This window comes from Rhinolophus ferrumequinum, assembly GCF_004115265.2.
Source record: "Rhinolophus ferrumequinum isolate MPI-CBG mRhiFer1 chromosome 15 unlocalized genomic scaffold, mRhiFer1_v1.p scaffold_54_arrow_ctg1_1, whole genome shotgun sequence".
NCBI lineage: Eukaryota > Metazoa > Chordata > Mammalia > Chiroptera > Rhinolophidae > Rhinolophus > Rhinolophus ferrumequinum.
The window spans coordinates 1,460,880-1,480,443 of NW_022680357.1; the positions used below are offsets into that span (position 1 = coordinate 1,460,880).

General features: G+C 49.2%; 1 protein-coding gene across 1 annotated transcript in view; it reads left to right on the forward strand.

Annotated features, from left to right (window-relative positions):
* XPO6 (exportin 6) overlaps window positions 1-19,564 on the forward strand; it is a 99,518-nt gene that overhangs the window by 16,916 nt on the left and 63,038 nt on the right. The window contains exons 2-4 of the mRNA XM_033101239.1: window positions 12,514-12,604; window positions 15,416-15,528; window positions 16,314-16,511. Of these exons, the coding sequence (XP_032957130.1) occupies window positions 12,514-12,604; window positions 15,416-15,528; window positions 16,314-16,511 (402 nt within the window). The remainder of the gene's footprint in view (window positions 1-12,513; window positions 12,605-15,415; window positions 15,529-16,313; window positions 16,512-19,564) is intronic.

Consider the following 19,564-nt stretch of genomic DNA (forward strand, 5'->3'; position numbering starts at 1 on the left):
TGGAACTTTGGTAGGTCGACCTAAGTCATCTCCCACTGAGGTGGCACTAAGTTATGCATTTGCCAGTGGCGTATGAGAGGGAAGGAATCCAGTTCAGTTCAGTGTGTGCTGTGCAATGTTAGGAAGCCCAGAGAGTGACTGGCCCTGCGAAGGCGAGGAACTGGAGGCTTCACAGAGGTGGTGACGTTTTCAAGGGTTCTTAACGCATAGATAGGACTTTTCCAGGTAGAGCAGAGCATTCTAGATAGAGGAAATGGCATGTGTGAGGATTGGAAGGTTATGTGGAGGGAAGGCGAGACGTTGGGTCTGGCTGAGGCTTAGGGTGGGGAGGGAGGCTGGATGAGGGAGTGCGGGGCAGGCCAGGGCCCTGGGATTCAGGGCCTGGATTCCCCCAGCCCCCCAGGGTCAGGTGGTAAAGACCCTGGGTGGTGGTGAGGGGCTTGCAGTTGAAAGATACCTGAGAGTATTTACAAGTCAGTCTTTCAGCAACCATGTGTTACCTGAAGACAACTTTCTGGACTTGGCAGAACCCAAATCTTAAAGCTGGAGGGCTTTAGTGCAGCGGTATCTTAGCGTGGGGGGTTCTGTGCTCTGTAGGCCCATAGGGTTTCTGGGTGGAGTGTCACATGCTGATTTGGGGGGTATAGAGGCCTTTGAGCCCCCCTCCTACTTCCCCACTAAGTAAGCATAGTCTCTGAGTATGTTTTATATATTGGGGTTCTATGTGATATTTAAAAAAAAAAGTTTTTGCTGCTAGAACCCTGGACCTAATCCCAAACCCATGAGGTCCTCCACACACATAGTAGCCTGGAAGATGTGGTGCCATTCCGACATTCTTCACAGCGCTGCTCGGCGAGCTGTAGAAAAGTGAAAGAGAAGACATTTGGCCCTCTTGGGATTTTTTTGAACATTTAGTTGACTTGTTATGTGGGAACTTTATTTGGTTTCTTCCTTTTTCTTAAAGCTTAGTGACTCACCAGTGAAATACATAGTGAAATCGGCTAGCTTATTTATGGTTAAAGGTGCCAAGGGATCTGCATACATTGTGTGGGAGTGGTGTTGTAACCCCATTTTGCAAGGGAAGAACCTTGAGGCTCAGAGAGGTTAAGTAATTTGCTCAAGGTCCTGAACATGCGAAGTGGCGAAGTCAGAAATGAGATGCAGATCTGGGCTGACTGGAGAGCCCACACCCTTCCCAGTGACACTGGACACTGGGTGTTAAGGCGCTCCCAGGAGAGGGAGTCGCCAGCCACCTGTGGAAGTGGAAGGGCGCAGGTGGAATGGTCTGGAGTTTCTAGGCCTTGGCTTTGCGCTGTTGCCTATCGGGAAGGGGCAGAACTAGGGTTCAGAGGGAATCAAAAGCAGCTCTCCCAGGGTATTGTCCCTGGATTCTAGCAGGGTCGTGGGGGCTGTGGGGACGGTGACACAGGCTCGCCTCTCAGGCTTGTCCTGGGGGCATTGGAGGCTGAGGGAAAACTGCGTATAGGAAGTCAGCCCTCCGTGTGCAGGTCTGAACGAGGCCACGGTTCCTGGGGGCTGGGGAGCTGGACGGGAGCGAAGTACCCATTCCTGTTCTCCTGTGCGCCTCCCCCCGCAAACAAACACACACACACACACACACACACCCACCGCCGCTTTTCTGCCTTTCTAACCCAGGGAACCTGCAGGGGGTGGAGGGAGGGAAGGAATCCTGTGTAGTTTCAATGTTACGATACAGTTTTCCATCGTGTCAAAGTCACAGCTTTTAAACACCGTAGTCTGATTACCAAGCATCCTGTGCGCGGTGAACCTGACAGTGGCATTGCTGGCGGTGCTGCGCACACCCAAGACGCTCGCCCAGCGCGCAGTGGCTGCTTCCTCTGCGGCCGGTCGTCCTCTGTGGGGGTGGGAGGAGCACTTAGAACCCCCGCCGGGAAGAGTCACTTCCTACTGCACACACATCTCGGCTTATGCAGCGCGGCTCGCTTCCTGCATGATGTGCGCCCTACAAGCCCCGCCCTGGCCACTCCCGCCGCCGCTGTCCCCGCCCTCAAGGCCCCGCCCTGCCCACAGGCCCCGCCCACCGCGCCTCACAGGTCCAGCCCACCACGGCCCCCGCCCTCAGGCCCCCCCACAGTCCCGCTCTCGCAGCCCCCCACCTCAAGCCCCGCCCACGCAGGCCCCACCCCCAGCAGATAGTGGGGGACACAGAAGGATCCTTGGCTGCTGGTGATCCCGAGGGACTCCGAGTAGTGTGACTGAGCGTCACGACAGAGAATTCACATGTTCCCGCGGTGCTGGGTGTATTGCGAGCTTCAGGCTGCTGACAACTGGGGACTTTGCTTAATCAGAACAAAGGCAAACGTGGAGTTTGGGCAACAGAAACTTGGGCGGCAGGGCGGCCTATTAGCCAGCGTCTGCACCGGCTTTGTCGTCAGCACGCAGCTCCCACACCCGGGTGCGTTTCGTAACCAGGACGCTCGGGAACTGGCAGAATTTGCCCGAGTCCCACAGACTCGGTGGCACCGGGACTGGCTCAGACTTGTCGTTTTCTCTGCTGCCCTGTTGTGGCCACGTGCCTCTCGGTGGTGGCACCGAGTCCCATGAGCCTGTTCCCTCGTTGCTTGTGCAGAGGGCATCTGTTTGTGTCCCCTCATTCTTGCCTTGGCGCTCATTTGGGTGTTGACACCTGTGTCCCAGTTGGGAGCAGTATGGGCGCGCATCCTTCTGGGCTGTGTCTGCGCGCTCAGCTTTCCCTTCTCTCCTGTTTTATATATTGGGGAGGGGGCGCTGGGGAGAGCCTCCCGCCGTTGGCCCGCCCATGCGCTGCCGCAGAGCACCGCCTGGCTGTGTGCTGCTGCTGTCTGTCACCTGCTTGCCCTCAGGAGAAGCTCGGCTTCTTTGTCCTGCCTTCCTGTTGTTCTAGGCCCGGGTGGGGTGGGACGGAGGAGGTGCCGCAGCTTTTCCCACGTGGAGAGGACGGTAGACTGGGACCCACATCCGGTTTCTGGAGACTGGAGGCCCCTGGATAGAACCTGGAGGGGAGAAAGGAAGTGATTCTGCTGCTCCAAGACCCAGCAGTTTGCACGACAGTCTGGAGATTTGTGCCAAAGTCAAATACGTGTTATTTGAACTTATGTAAAATGCCAGTTCTGTCCGGGAATAATTCAGGATGGAGGTGGTGTGGGTTTTACAAGAGACTTGTCTTAAACAGTTGCGGGTGGTAGCTGCAGCTGACATGAAATGATTTACGTATAAGCGGGAGTGTTGATTGTGATTGTAGGTTTTCAGCAGGCACTTCCAGTGGGCCATCAGCTTCACACTCGTGGGTTGCCTGATTTCACTAGATGTCGAGTGATGCCAGCTCCTTCTTCGTCCTACAGCCAGCCCTTGGCACAGAACTCCTCTGCTGCTCTGGGGGGGCCGAGGAGCTGTGGCTGGGGGGAGGCGCTGGTGGCCCCGCCCGCTGACCTGACCAAGAGCTGGTAACCCGCGGCAAGGTATTCGCTCTGAGCTTCGTTTTCCTCACCTGTAAAATGAGGTTGGACTTGCTGTTCTGTGCAGTTTATTTATTTCCAAAGATTCTGTGATCCCAGGCTAGGATTTCTTGGTAGCGCGCCTTGTGTTAATGTGCTCAGTAAGTATCTTTGGAGTTTAACTGACGAGGGAGGCAGATAAAAACGTTTCGTCCTCCTGGGATACGTACCTGGGAAAGAGAAGCAGACGGGATTGTGAAGAGAGCCTGTTCTTGGCTGCATTACTCACTTATTTCAGATAGTTTCTTACAGAACTATTTTCTCATTTGCTTTTTATCGGCTGTCTTATTAAAGCCTTCTGACTGGAATATAAAGATATAAGTATATAAATTAATGTGCCTTCAGCTCCTCCCTAGTGAGATACGGTTGTTGCCCAACCAGCAAATGCAAAATGTTTAATGTCTGGGCTATTTAATGTCATTTTTCAAACACAATGTGTAAAAAAAAACCACACACAAAAAAAATGTGTGACAATAAACCTGGCATCCGAGAGAATAAAGTAATCTCCTCCTACTTAGTGTCCCCTTTCCTCATTTTCTTTTCTCTTTGCCCACTTGCTTTAGAATAGTGTGGAGCAAGGTGGAGGGAGTCCTACCTTTTATTTGGAAATAATTTCAAATTGATGGAAAGATGGCAACGGATGAGCAGTGCAAAGAACACTCCTACCTTTACCAAACTCCCCTGGTTGTTTACATCTTGCCATTTGCATTATTTGAACTTGGCGTATATACAGTTGACCCTGGAACAATACGGAGCTTAGGGGCGCTGACCTCACATACGGCTTTTGATTCCCTCAAAACCCAGTCGCCCCTGGGGATCAGTAGGCCCTGGTTCTAGGACCCCTGCGAATACCAAAACCTGAGGATGCTCAGGTCCCTTATACAAAAGGGTGCAGAACGAACTGGAAGTCAGCTCTTTGCACCCCCGAACTCCCAGCGGTTCCGCTCTGGGCTTGATTGAACCCGCAGCTGGAAACCAGGGCCATGGAGGGCCGACCGTGTATTTACTGAGAAAAGTCTGTGTAAGTGGCCCCGTGTGGCTGGAGTCAACTGTACGGAAACATGCAGATCTCCGTATGTACGGATAGTCCCGATAGTTTTGTCCTGCACTAGAGAGTAAGTGGCCTGCATCGTGGGCCGTTAGCCCTATGCAGTGTGTCCGACGCGTACATAACCACAGTGCACTTACCAACGTCAGGTCACTTCAGGTGATGCAGGCTCAGTGCTTTTTTCTGATCCATAGTTTGCGTTCTGCTTTGGTCAGTTCAGTCAGTTATGTCCTGTGTAGCATTTAACCCCTTCAGTACAGGACCTACTGGAGAGGCAAGTGTAGCGTTTACTTGTTAGGACCTGTTCCTCTTGAATTTGTTTTAAATTTTTGAAACCAGGGTGCCTGTCGGATGGCAGCTAATTGGTGCTGCTTGTTTCGATGTATTGGCCAGTCGTACGTCTCCTCTGTGTACAAGACGTTTCCTCTGATTGGTCCCACGGGGACAGAATATGCTGTCTTACTGCTGCCACAGTGGGACCAGTTGGGCTTTGTGGCCCTGACGCCTGGCGGTCATCATGCTCCTAACGCATGGTCCTCAGCAGTAAACATCCCTTTATTCCTGGAAGAGCCAGAGACTCTGGGCATTGGGTGCCAAGCCGAGGAATTCTGGGCGGAACATTCTCCCGGTGGTCAGCTTGACGGCCGTTGAGCCTGAAGCCTGAAAGTGCCTTTTAACGACTAGCGTTGTGTTTGGGTGCGGCCAGAGTATCTGTCTGAATCACACAGTAAGTATCTCATGGTGGTGGTGTGCCAAGTGGTGTCTGTGGTCTCCCAAAGGGCAAACGTTCAGATCTAAGCTGTAGGCAGGACAGCGAGGAGCCCTGGAGGCCAGCGCGTCCCTTCATGGTTACTTCCGGACATGCGTTTGGAAGCTGGGGGCGTGCAGCCACCTCGGCTGGCTTTCGGGGCACGTGGCCTGGCTCCCGGTTGCTTTCCTTCAGTAGGAGACACTCTTTTCCAGCAGCTTTTGTACATACTTTTAGCGTTAATTTCTTCAGTGTACAGTTGACCCTTGAACAACACGGCTTTGCTCGTAGGTTCACGTATATACAAGGTTTTTTTCCATAAATATATTGGAACATGTTTTTCGAGATTTGCAGCAATTGAAAAAACTCAGACCAACCACGTCGCCTAGAATTATCGTCAAATTCAGCTTTGTTATTGGCAAGGCTTCTGGTCAACAGTGGGTGACTAGTAGTTAAGTTTTTGGGGAGTCAGAAGTGACATGTAGATTTTTGAATGTGTGGGGGGTCGGTCCCCTAACCCCCACATGGTTCAAGGCGCAGCTGTATAGAGTCTCCCCTCCGCTTAACCTTTCTCTGCCTGTGTCACGAGGTGGCCGAGGGACCGAGAGGGGAGACCCGGCTGCCGCGTAGTAGCTGTGCACCTGTGAGGGGCGTTCGGTGCCTCGGGGTTTCCGGGCCTCACGTCTGGGTGCTAAACTGTGGACACTCGGCTCTTTTTACCAGTTTGCTTTAAGAGAACTCAGATGAGATATCTGCTTCCTCGCGATGGATTTGGTTGGTTTCTTAAAAAAGGACAGGGTCTGCAGTTGGAGACACGAGAGCAGTGACAGGAAAGACGGGAAGACGACTTGTTCTGAGTGTCGTTCTTCTAACTGGGGCACCGGTTGTGCTTTCCTGCTTCCTGGCGCCTGAGCCAACTCCAGGAGGGGCTGCGTGGGTGTCAGGCTGATTCCCACTGTGCGTTATTTAAGCCGCGTATTCATCTCCACGCAGGCCTACAGGCCGAGGAGGTGTTTTCCTGCAGAGGGGAAGACGGGAGAATGAGGTATTCTTTGGAGAGGGGGGCCAGACGTCCGTGATGACCCCGTTCGCCGCCAGCGCTGTCTGAGGTGTAAGTTCTTTGCTGAGGTCTCGGCTGCCGGCAGCTGTTGTAACACGGTCTGTTTCGCATACCTTTCAGCCTCGCTCAGCAGCTGCTGTGGCATCACTTTTCTCCGAACCCTTCTTCATATCCAAGCCAATAAAGTCATAAAATTGTTCTAGAGACACCACAGGAAGATTTGAATGGGACTCTGGGATGCTCGTCCCCATTGTTTCAGGTTTGCGATCAGGAAGCACATACGATTCACCTCCTTGTAGGGTCTGCGAAGCGTAGCTCTTGGGAAGGGTGGCAGAAAGCTTGAGTCAAGTTTTTTGATTAAAAAAAGTCATTTTCTCCCCCCAAATTCCAGTTTTGTAAAAGGTTATACTTTAGAGGGGATGTTTTAGAGCCAATTAGATAAAACATTACAGATTTGATCAGGGTTTGAGAAAACAGTCATCTAGGTGCCTTATTATTTAAAGGGCCAAAGCACTACGTACCCGCCTTTAGTCTCAGTGTTTTCATTGGCTGCCTCTGAGCAAAGGTCATTATTGTCGGAGTCCATCAAGGGGGAAGTTGAACGGTCGTATGTGTCTTGAATTTAGAGGAATTACTGGTTTTCCTGAGAAGTGAAAAGTGATACTACTAGTCCACTTGTTCCTTTTACTCTCCTGAGTTTGGTCTGTAGCTTTGAGCACCAGTCCGTATCGGATGCTACAGAAAATCCAAGCCGGCTAGGCAGAGCCTCTTCCCAGACAGTGGATATTCCGGTCGGGAGACAGGCCTCGTGTCTGGGGAGTATTTGCAGATCGGAGCTGCCGCCCTTCCTTTGTTTCTGGCATTGTGATTACTGTGTGCTGCACATTGATTGTTGTGTTTAAGCCCCAGAGTAACCCGTGTGGCAGGTTCTCTGTTATCCCCACTGTGCGCCAGGGGGAGAAGAGTGACAGATTGAATAACTAGGCTGAGGGGGAGGTGCGTTTTGATTCGAGCCCAAGGAACCCGGCACCAGAACCTGTGCTCTTGAACTGTGTCCTTCTGCAGTGGGCAGAGAACAGTGCCATGGGCAGAACGTGCAGTCCCGGTGACAGGGCAGAGTGAGGAGAACAGAGAAGGGACCGCGGTGGGACCGCGCCGTGTGTGCTCTGCTCACCGGAGCAGGGGCCCGATGGGAATTGGCTTCTGAGACCCGGGCTGTTCAGACAGCAGGGATGGCTTCTTGGGGGAGGGGGGGTGCCGGTCAGTCAGGCGTGCTCTCCTCCTCTTCTCCTCCCAGGAGACCTCTCTGCATCCTTAAGAGTCCAAAATATATCCTCATCTCTGGGAAGCTTTCCGCGTCTCAGACAGAGTTAGTTCTCTCTGGGCTGTTGGAGCTGTTTATATGGATGTCACGATTATGGGATGTAAACCATCCTTTTCTGCTTTCCTGCCCTCCCCTCCACCCCCTCCCCACCCTGGCCACCTTCAGTTCTTTGAAGTCAGGGACAGTCGGACTCAATTTGTGTCTCGACTAAATGCAAGATCAGTTACTTAGTGAGTATTGAGCCTATTTGTTTGTTGAATGAATAGCTGAGTTTCTCAGTGGGTCCAGATGGCTCTTTAAAGTCAGGCTTAGAATAATTGAGGCAGAAATTCTGTTATTTAGGAGAATTTATCTGGTGGTGAAGTACAGATTGGATTGGCATTGGGAAAGCTGACATCAAGGCGACCAAGTGAAAGAAAGTACAGTAACCTGGGCAGGAGGTGGTCTGGGCATGGTAGAGTAGTGTGGGGTAAAGGTACAGATGTGAGAAATAGTGTCAAGCAAGCCCCAGGCCTGGTGACATCTGTGTGGGCCTAGAGGATTGGCGCAGCGTCAAAGGAGACTTCCAATTGTGTGACCTTCCTGTTCTTGCACGGTTTCCTGATAATTCAGTAAGTGATTATGGGCCTCGATTGACTTAGTTCCTCAATAAACAAGTCAGCAGCATAAGTCTCTGCACTGCTGCTCCATGAGCAGCGCGGTGAAGGAGCAGGTCAGGACACTGCAGCCGAAAGCGCCACCACTTTGCAGATTTTAACTCTTTCTGGAACAGAAAAGTTTGGTTTATTTGAAATATGTTCATAGCTCTGCAGGAGTGTATTCTGAGCCAAGTTGAACTCATCGTCCTGCCCGAGGATTTTAATTTGCCGTTGAGGGAAGCCAGGGAACTCGGGGGGAGGGAAGCCAGGTCTGACCCATATGCTCATGGGATTGCAATGCTCTGTGTCCGTCATATCCTGGCATCTCTGAAGACAAGTGGGTGATGGTTCCGGGGAATCCAGAGTCGCAGCTCAGACTTCACCTGCGGGCTACCTGCAGGCCCCCGATAGCTCTTAATAGTTGTGCTAACGGGGAGAACACAGGTTCGAAGTTCAAAGTCTGAAAATACCAACCAGATTGTTAACAAGATGTACGTGAAGTTTTTAAAAATTCTGTGTGTATACTTACAGAAAAGCGCATAAACCATAGTGTAAAGCAGGACATACGTGTCCCGGGTGCCCGCCTCCTTACCGACACTTGTGACTTTGATTTTAGCCATTTGGGTGGACGTCGAGCACTGTTTGGTTGTTTTTAATCTACATTTCCCTGATGACTAGTGAGATTGAGCGCTAATTTTATGTATTGGCTTTTTGAATACCCCTTTATAACTTTGTCAAAAGTAATTGCGGTGTTTGTCTTTTCCTGATTGATTGGCAGAACTTATTTTATACAGTAAAGCCTCCCTTGACTGGTGGATAGGTTCTGCGACTTGAAGCGAAACGATGTGCAATGAAACTAGTTTTACCATAGGCTTAATTGATATAAACAAGAATTAAATTCCTCGGACGTCTCATCAGCGTTAGAACGAAACGACGTTCTCTGAGGACCTGCTGTGCTCAGACGAGGGTTCTCTTAGCTGTTTGTATTGGAAGGACTGTCTCTCAGTTGGTGGCTTTCCTCCACACTCTCTTCGTTGTGCCATCTGATGAACACCCCTCGTTACCAGTCTTTTCCGTTTACTGCTTTCGTATCTCCTGGATGAGACATGTTTCCCTACCCCCAGGTCATGAAAATGTTCTACATTTTCTTTTAGAAGCTTTGTTGTTTTACCTCTCACATTTTTTATCTACGGTCCAAGTAGATTTTTTTTTTTTTTGCGTGAAAGTCTTGGTTTGAAGCTGATCTCATCTGTCCTTAGTTCTTCTGGGCCTTGAATCCCAAGCACAAAACCGGGAGCAGTCGGGTGTGTGTGTGATTCCCAGTGTCCGCGTCAGACAGTCCGAGCGGGGCCTGAGTGGCCTTCGCCTCTTCTCCGTGCCACACACGGCGCTTGCTCTTTGTTTTATGTGCTCTGTCCCTTTATTACTTGAAAGTGTTGTCTACGTGGAATATGACCACGTCCTCACTTGTCATTCATTCCTTACCTCACTGCAGTGTGGATTCCGGCTTCACCACGTGCTTGAAACAGCCTCCTTGCCAAATGGGGGTACTCTTCCAGTGTCCTGCAACCAGTTGCAGGTCTCGAACTTATTTTTTGTCTTTACATCTCTGTTCTGATTGTGTGATGTTGGCAAAGCCTCAGCCTCCTTTCCTTCTGTGACTTGACGTAGTTCCATTTGGAAATCCAGTTGGAAAAGCCCCACTAGCTATGTTTGGGTCAAAGCCCTTCATCCTGGGGTCATGAATCTCAGTGTCACGTGGGCCTGACCTCTTCCATTGTTTTGCTTTGGTCTGTTTGCATTTGGTAGCTCAGACCAAATCAAAATGGGTAGTGGCCATACTGTGAATTAGATAACTCCTTCGAGTTTTCATAGTAGCTTTACATGGGTCACTTCATTTGATCTTCATAAAACCCGTGAGGTAGACGGTTCGTTTAGTCCTGCAGTTGCAGAAGTGATTGGAAATGCAAACACTGCGTCGTTTCTGTTGAGAAACCCCTGGTGACGCCACTGGATTAGGTTACGGAGTTGCCTTCTTCTTGGAACCATCATGGGGTGGGAGCATCTGTTCTGTGGATACTTTGTTCTTTCTATGTTTTGCTGGCCTGTTGGCTTTCTGGGTTGGAGCAGGGAGAGTGGGTGGGAGGGACCGGGAATGGAGCTGGAGCTGGAGCTGGACTGTTTGGGGGAGATTGTCAGGATCCCGCCCCAGCAGCCTTTAGTGCAGGGCCCATAGTTGTCAAGGTCACAGACTTGTTTGATTCTTAACTAGACCAGTGTGGTTGATTGTCTGGATGTGATGATCTCAGGTCTTTTCCAGGAGCTACTCTAAAATGATTCACTGCAAGAAAAAGCTGTCACTGGAAGATACGGCCTGAGTTTCCAGGAATCCATTTTGGCTCCAGGAGAATTATGGATGTATTTTAACTAAATAGCTGACTTTAGTTCAACTGATACCTCTCCAGTTACGTTTATTTTATTTTTATTTTGGCTACTAAGTTTTTTCAACGTGAGATTTCCCTTTGATTCTTTAAAATCTTCCCACAAACTTTTTTTAAGCAGCAAATCCTTTTTTTCAAGAGAAATGCTACACCAAGTTGATTCATGAAACAGACTAACGTAGTCTTTTTTTATATAAATTCATTGCAGAAATTTGAATTTATAGCATTTATTCAGAAAGTCAGTGAGAATAGTGAGGCTATTTCGATCACAAAAACTTGAAATGGGTTATAAAAAAGATTAGTCTTATTTTAGTCCCATAGTCTAGTTATTTCTGCATTTGAAAAAATTGCATAGTTTTTACAGCTTGCCATCCAAGGCTATTTTTCAGTTGTACTGACATATTGGTTCAAAAAAGGAGTAGAAGGCTGATCTTTATCATAAGTACAACACTCAAAGTACGTCACACTCACAAGTGCTGAAACTATTGTACAGTGATTTGTCACTCAGCACGTCGGGTTCAGTTGTCATCACACAGCCGTCCCGCCATGACTGCAGCTTGGCTGGGACAGTGGGCTGGCAGTGCCCAGACCTGGCCCCCGGTGCTCTGTGGTGTGCTTGCCCGAGCCGTGGACATGGGGGGGCTGGTGCCAGCCTGACGGCCTCCGTAGTCAGACGCCGAGTCCTTCCGTCTCCCCCAAAATCAGTGACCAAGCCAGCCTCCTGCAGTAGCACAGTTGGCTATGGGACACATTTGAATGTGGACTTTTTAAAAAATACTGTTGTCCTCAGCGCTCCCCCCTGGGGGCACAGAAAGGATGGGGGAAGGGAGGCGGGGAGGCAGGAGGGTGGGAAGAAGGGAAGTAAGAAACCAGAACTGCTGTTGGCTTTGGGTGGTGGTGCCAGGGGAGGTGAACGCCAGGGAGGGCAGTGGGCGTCTGGCCGGGCTCACTGTGGCAGTTGGCTTGTGTGGAGGGGTGCTGGCTCTAGCTACCCACTGCAGCTCACGCCCCTACTTCAGGGAGAGAAGAGGAAGTGGGTTTGGGGCTCCATGTAGAGAGGGGCGGAAGAGCGTTGAAGGCCCCTCTCTTCTCATTCCCCCCCGAACTGTTCTGAGAATCTGGCTGTGTGGGCGTGGGGCTGGGGGTGCTGTCTAGTTCTGAGTCCCTGCTCAGCGTGGCTCTTAGCCGCACCTCAGTCTCTGTGGGCTGCTCAGGGGAGGTGGAGAGTCGGCTGGACACACGGCTCCTGAAGCACCTTCAGGTAACCCCCAAATCCACACACAGCTTGACTACAATGGCCCTGCATCAAAATATGGCTAATTATTCCGACACGGGGCAAATGTGTTGTTGTGGGATCGGCTGTAGGGAACCTAACCTTTTCCCTAATGTCTTCATGCCGCCTGTTCAGCCAGGGCCAGGCTGTTAATTTGCTTTCAGTATGTTTCCAGAATTAAATTTTGAATGATTTGCTCTCTTTTCCTTAGCATAAATAACTGAAAATCGATTTCACAGCAGCATGAATTTATAGAGTATACCAAAACTTGGGGTTTCCAGCCAGTCGGGAAATTCCCTTCAGTCTTTCTGGCTTCCACCATGTATTTGAAGAATGTTGAACCAAAATGTTTTGAGGAAGTAAATTACCATTGCTTGGTGCATGTGACCTGGAAGGAACTGAGGAATGGTAGAACTAAAGATACAGTTTTATTGATTTTTCCCTCCCCCCCAAATTCCTTTGTTAGGCATCTGAAGAAGCCTCCCTCAGGGCATTGGAAAGTCTGATGTCAGAGTTTTTTCATGACTGTACCACCAATGAAAGAAAACGTGAGATAGGTAAGTGAAGTACTGAGTTGTGAAGAGTTGTTTCTAACAGAAAGGCCCGCCCCAGCGGGGAGGAAGGAGTCGGTCGCCTTGGCTGGCCAAGCCTGCATGTTTCTCCTGGAATTCCTGCTCTTTCTGCCCTGGCTCTGCTGGTTTGGAGGCTGGGGAGGTCTGTAAATCTAGCCGGAAGGGCTGTAGTCCGTGGAGCCCACTCGTAATCCATGATGATGGATTTTCTTTCCTTTGGGGAAGTGTAGGAAAGCCCTCCCCTGTGTCGTTCTTCATTTCAGCAGGGTTGACCTTTATAAGCCTGCGACTGTTTGTTTCAAGAAACTCATCGAAGTGTCAAAGGGAACGTAATTTTGGTGTGGAGATGTCCAAGCTGAACCCCATCTAGTGCCCAGAGAGCCTTTGACCACTGTTCCCTTTCTTTTTCCTCTTCTCCACTGTTACCTTGTTTGTTCAGAGAGATGTAGTTGTCATCACTCAGGTCTCCTGAGAACCTCAGCACCTTCTAGAACCTCTTTGAATTTTCTATTCATGGACATGAACAATATTCATTAAAGCGGGCTGTAAACTGGAAAGTGGATTCAGGTGTCAGGTCTCTGCCTCAGGGCCACGTGCCCCTGTGGGCCTAGAATCGTCCTTTTCCTCCGAGCCCTCACTTAAGCCCTGAATTTGAAAATGAAAAATGTTTTCCTCTCTTCACACCTGGCTTTTCCCTCGGATGTCTGTGCTGACCTCACGCTCACTGCTCTCACCTCCTCGGAGGCCCATTTCTCGGCTCCACTGGCTTCTCTGAGCAGTTAGGTGTCAGGGCTGCTGTCTGCCTTTGGTCCAGAGTCTGACCGGGGTTAGCATGTCCAGGTGGCCAGTACACCTTTCTCTGTAGCGTGTTTCCTGCTGGCTGCTCTAGCGTCGTCATAGCAGCTCCTGGAAGATGCTAACTCTTACCTCGTAATTTGAAACTTGGTGGTCTCCTTTGGGCTTGCCCTGTGCGTGCCCCCCTTTTCCGAGGGGGTGCCCTGCAGAGAACCAGAGTGTGTAAATGGGGTGCTGACAGAAGCAGAGCCCTGTGGGTGACGAGGCATTTGGCTTAGAGGATCCCCTCTGCTTGCTTCCCTAGGTTCTCTTATTACTCGGTGCTCGGACCCTCGTCCCGCCCCCAGAGTGACCCCTCTGTTAGTTTTGTGCTACCAGAGTATGTACCTTACAGTAAAAACATCACCCGTGATTTTCACCAAAGAAGGGGAAGGGTCTTTCCCTTACATCAGTCTGCTGTATTGTAACACTCATTTCTGTAAAGTCCAGGTTTTAGCTTATACTTGAAATGCTTTTAGTTTTCCTCTTAATTTTTGGTTTGCAAAGCAAATAGTGCTTCAGTGTTCATGAATTACAAGTAGAACCTTCTGAACATGTTCGCATTTTAATCTTATTTAAAAATATCTTTAAATAACCAGATGCTACAAATGTCTAATTTAAATGCGGACTAAGGGGAATCCGGGGGCTTGGTTCTCTGTAGTGAGCATGTCTTAGTTCAGTTCTCTTTGTACCAATCTTCGTAGCTTTATTCAAGTGTGTGGGCTGGAACCACTCTGGCTTCTTTTTTGATGTCTTAGGATAAACGTAAGGCTTTCCTAGCAAGGCGGGAGGCCTTTTATTATAGGGGCTCCACCCACTCTCCACCAGAGGTGTGTTATTAGTGTTCTAGAAATGGAGCTCTTAGTGGGGTAGCCCTAAGAGACCCCAAGGTCATTGCAACAGTGAAGGAAGCTGAAGCATCGAAGGGCAGCAATGATCCACTTGGGACCAGACTCAGCGAGTTCATGGCAACGTCTAGAACGGAGCCCGGTTCCTCGATTCCGGCCAGAGCTCATTCTCTCCGGTTTGACTTCACCTCTGGGATTCATAGAAACTTCCTTCCTTATAGACAGGCCGTCGGCTTCCTGGGGGAGCCCAGTGGGGCGACTGCAGGATTAGAACAGGCCGCCATGCCGCCCACTTTGCCAGGGCCTCCTACTCTCTCTCAGGTTGTTGCCCTTGTGGTCCCCCCTTTTCTGTTGCGTTTCATGACCAGTGCGGCAGGTCAAAGTGATAAGGGCCAGTGTGCCCACTGTGTGGTGGCAGTCTGGTAATGCTGGCTGTCTGCAGTTTGGTGGGTGCTGCCAGCAGCCCGAGGGACGAGGAAAACCGTTTCTAACGGATTTACATGGACAGGGCAGCTCCTGGCAACTGCCATGATGGCTGCTCGGCCTCCTTTTGGGCGGTAGTTAAAATAAAACCAACCCAAGTGAAGGGGATTAGCCTTCTTGAATATTCTTGCATTTTTTCCTATCCTTTATTTATCAAGTTAGTTTTAAACTTTTCCTATTTCTCAAGCCATGTCGTGTGTGTGTGTGTGTGTGTGTGTGTGTGTGTACAGTGTGCGTGGTGAGGAGATACAGCTTCTACCCCAGAGGAAACAAGTTAACAACTAGCCGCTTCTAAGGTGAAATGCTACTCTTACCGCGGTCTGTCCGCCAGTTAGGTTAAGTAAGAACTTGAACAGTGAATGTTTTTCTGCCTAAAAAAGTGTCCCTAGAAGCTACTGGCTTTCAAATGGCTGAATACACTGTCAGTGTTTATGGTCGCCCAGAGTTGGGACAATAAAGTCTGGCCTGTCCTTGCCGTGCTGAAGCATCAGCTGGGGTTTGTGGTTGGTCCTGACCTCATTTGCATACGTATATGGAGAGAGGCGAGTTTAGAAAATAATAAGACAGCCCGGCCTTGGATTCATTGCATGTATGTTCATAGCCTTCTTTTGTCGCCATTTAACTTTTCCAGAGGAGCTTCTTAATAACTTTGCCCAGCAAGTAGGAGCCTGGAGGTTCTGCCTGTATTTTCTCTCGAGCACTAGGAATGACTATGTAATGATGTACAGTTTGACGGTGTTTGAGGTAAGTTGTCAGACCATTTTATCCCGTTCTGAAAAGTATTTTCTAGTCAGACAGCCACGTCATTGGCACTGGGCTTTAGCTTTGAAGTAGTGATGGCTGGGAAACAGTGGTACCTCAGCTCAGGGGCTTCTCCGCATGCTGCCTGGGTTGAGATGTCTGGTGTTCTGGGCCCCCAGGTCCTTCGTGGTGGCATATAGCTTTTCCTTTCATGTTCTCATTTGAAAAGGAAGGATATTGAAAGAAAAACAGTTTGGAAGGAAGGCGAATGCCCCGACCATCATCCCAACCACAAAAATTTTCATTTTTATGCAGTCTCTTCCCATTTTTGTCGTCCTATGCATACTTAAAAAAAAAAAACCTAATTACAGCAATCATATTGCTCATGGCCTTCTGTGTTCTGCATTTTTTTTCCCCAACTTAACCTTCCTGTTACATTCCCTTAAGCGGTTGTATTAATACCACTATTCACCAAGCTATTCTGCTGTTTTTGAACATTAAAGTTGTTTCTGATTATTTTTTGGGGGGACTTCAGTGACGGTGGTATAATAAACAGTTTTTGCCCCTACAGCTTTTTGTTTCCATTAAATTATTTAGCAGCTCTTCCTAGGAATGGGATTGTAGCTCCTAAGACTTGAATATTTGTATTACTCTGATTGCCAAATTGCCCCAAACCTTTGTTTAAGATCAGGGTTTCTTATGTGAGGTGATACAGCTACAACTGAAATGAAAACCAGTTCTTTTTGTGCATAGCTTGCTAACTTAAAAGGTGTGTATGTGTTTTGCAGAATCTGATCAATAAAATGTGGCTTGGGGTGCCGTCTCAGGATAAGATGGAAATTCGTAGCTGCCTACCCAAACTCCTCCTGGCTCACCACAAAACCTTACCGTACTTCATCCGGAACAAGCTCTGCAAAGTCATCGTCGACATTGGCCGTCAGGACTGGCCCATGTTCTACCACGACTTCTTTACTAACATTTTACAGGTAAGGCTACGCTACGGAAACTCCATCCTGTAAGTCGTTTGTTTGTGCAGGTGATTATTTTCTCGTCCTGAAGAGGCGTTTTAAGGTTAGCTGTTTGGAACTGCGGGAATAAGGGTGGTGTAGCATAGATTCACTTTATGTTCTTGAGACATGTAGTCTCTTGGTTTTAAATATTTTTCTTTTCTATTTTTAAATTTATTGGGGTGACAATTGTTAGTAAAATTACATAGATTTCAGGTGTACAATTCTGTATTACATCATCTATAAATCCCATGGTGTGTTCACCACCCAGAGTCAGTTCTCCTTCCATCACCAGATATTTGATCCCCCTTACTCTCATCTCCCACCCCCCTGTTATAAATATTTTTTTAAAATTTAATTTTATTAGTTTCAGGTGGACAGAACAACATAGTGATTAGACATTTACACCCCTTACAAAATGATAGATAACCCCACCAAGTCTACTACCCATCTGACACTGTACATAGCTGTTACAATACCGTTGACTATATTCCCTATGCTGTGCTTTACATCCCGTGACCGTGTGTGTATGTGTGTATGTGTGTGTATGTGTATATATATATATATATATATATATATATATATGTTTAATTACAGTTGACATTCAGTATTATTCTGCATCAGCTTCAGGGGTACAGCACAGTGGTCAGGCATCTACATGCTCTGTGAGGTGATCCCCCGATGAGTGCAGTGCCCATCTGCCACCCCATACAACCTTTACAGCATGATTGATTATATTCCCCACGCTGTATTTCACATCCCCGTGACTATTTTGTGACGACCAACTTGTACTTTCTCATCCCTCACCTTCCCACCCGTCCCCCAACCCCCTCCCAGCCAGCAGTCATCAGTTTGTTCTCTGTGTCTGTGCATCTGTTTCTGTTTGTTTGCTTGTTTATTCTGTTCTTTGGATTCCACATATAAGTGAGGTCATGTGGTATTTGTCTTTCTCAGTCTGACTGACTTCACTTAGCATAATATCCTCCAGGCCCATCCATGCGGTGGAGAAAGGGCGGGCGAAACCCAATGGCTTTGTTGACCTCTTGTGAAATTTTGTTCAGCAAATATTTGAACGCCTCTTCGGTGCTGTGCCAGGTGTTGGCATACAGGATGGGGCCTTCAGTAGTCACAGTGCAGTGGGGCGATAGCTGTGCCAACAGTGATTATCCAACACTGGCAATCACTGTGGTGGGGTAGGTGTCGAGTGCGATGGTGCCAAAGCATTTAGACTCGGAGCAGTGAGGGTTTCCATGGTGTCGGTCATGAGATGAGCGGTGCTGGAGCGGTCAGAGGCTGGATTGAGGGGCACAGGCCGGGCGGGGAGGGCCTGGCTCCTACGGGGCTTCAGTGTGTAAACTGGAGTCTTTCCTCATGAGCTGATGAACAGTCTGCAGAAGAGAGGAAGCATGTCCCCTTTTATGATGCAAGGGCAGTGTTAGCAGTGCTGTGGAGTCTGCATCAGGAGGGACGCGGCTGGAGTGAAGCCGGCCGGGAAGGCTGCCCTGCACCTCGGCCGGCGGCGGAGGCCAGGCGCTTGGCAGACGAGTCAGGGGCTTTGGTCAGACCAGGCGGCCGGGACGAGGGAGCGAGTACTCTGGATGCCTGCTAGTGTCTGGCTGAGAGAGCAGGTTTTCCAGGCCCGGGATGAAGAAAGAAGGAATGGATTTTCGTAGATGATGAATTCCGTTTGGCAGAAAATGCATTTAGGATTTGTATTTCCTTCCATGTGTATCTAGTAAGACATTCGGAAATGTGGATCTGAGGTTCAGGAAAGAGGTATGACTACATACAGTTCAGGATTTGGAAGACGTCAGGGAACAGGTGTGGCCTGGAGTAGGTGTGACCTGGAATAGGTGTGACCTGGATGGAATAGGTGTGACCTGGGTGGAATAGGTGTGACCTGGGTGGAATAGGTGTGACCTGGGTGGAATAGGTGTGACCTGGGTGGAATAGGTGTGACCTGGATGGCATAGGTGTGACCTGGGTGGAATAGGTGTGACCTGGATGGCATAGGTGTGACCTGGGTGGAATAGGTGTGACCTGGGTGGAATAGGTGTGACCTGAAAGCTAAGAGGCAGGTGATGCTCATTTGAATTATGTGATAGTGCTGGAAACATCTTCACACTTTTGAGACAGTCTTGGGTGTTCAGGAAATGGATGTCACTGTACAGTTTATAGAAATAAAAATAATGGGTTATGATGTCAGTGACTGTAGGTTCAGGATTTTCCAGAATAATACCATTTTCTGACATTCTGCCTGCTTTTGCTACAAACCATTTGAATGACGCAGCAATTAAAAAAAATTTACCATCAATATTGCTTCTCTCAGATTGCTGCTCAAAATAGCCCACAAATTCTTCATTCAGTTTTGTTTTGTTTGTTTGCTCACTTATCTAGAGTTTTACTGAATCGATCTTGTAAACGAGATTCATGCATTTGTTCAGTAAACTGTTTGTTGAATATCAGCCGTTGCTGATAACTGTGTGGTAAGTTTATAGTAACGAACAACACAGTATCCAGTCTTCACGGAGCTTGAAATCTCAAGGGGGAGACAATCAGCAGACAGTGAGCAAGTAAATACTTGCAGGTAATTAAAGGACGATGACGAAAACTAAATTTGGAGTAAGGAGAAGGGGAATATCAGGGTGTTACTTGATGGGTTGATCCTGGATGGCTTTTCTGAGAAGCAGGCGTTTGAGCAGAAGCCAGAGTGGAAGTGATGGAGGGAGCCACGTGGGTGGGTACCCAGGGGAACAGTGTTTGAGGCGGAGAGAACAGAGCAGGTGCCAGGAACCCGAGGGAGGGCGCGGAGCCCGGAACGGCAGGTCTGAGGTGAGTGGCTTTGCGGGTTCTCTGTGGCTCCCTTACCCCCACGCCACGTTGCGGACAGCTGTGGTAACTCCAGGGCTCGCTGGGAGGGAGCCAGCAAGTCTGGTGGAGATGGAAAGAGCAGAAGGCTGGAGGCCTAGTGACTTCATTTGTGGGCTGGCAAGTGGCATGTCCTGTGCAGGCAGCGGTGGGACGTGAGCCTG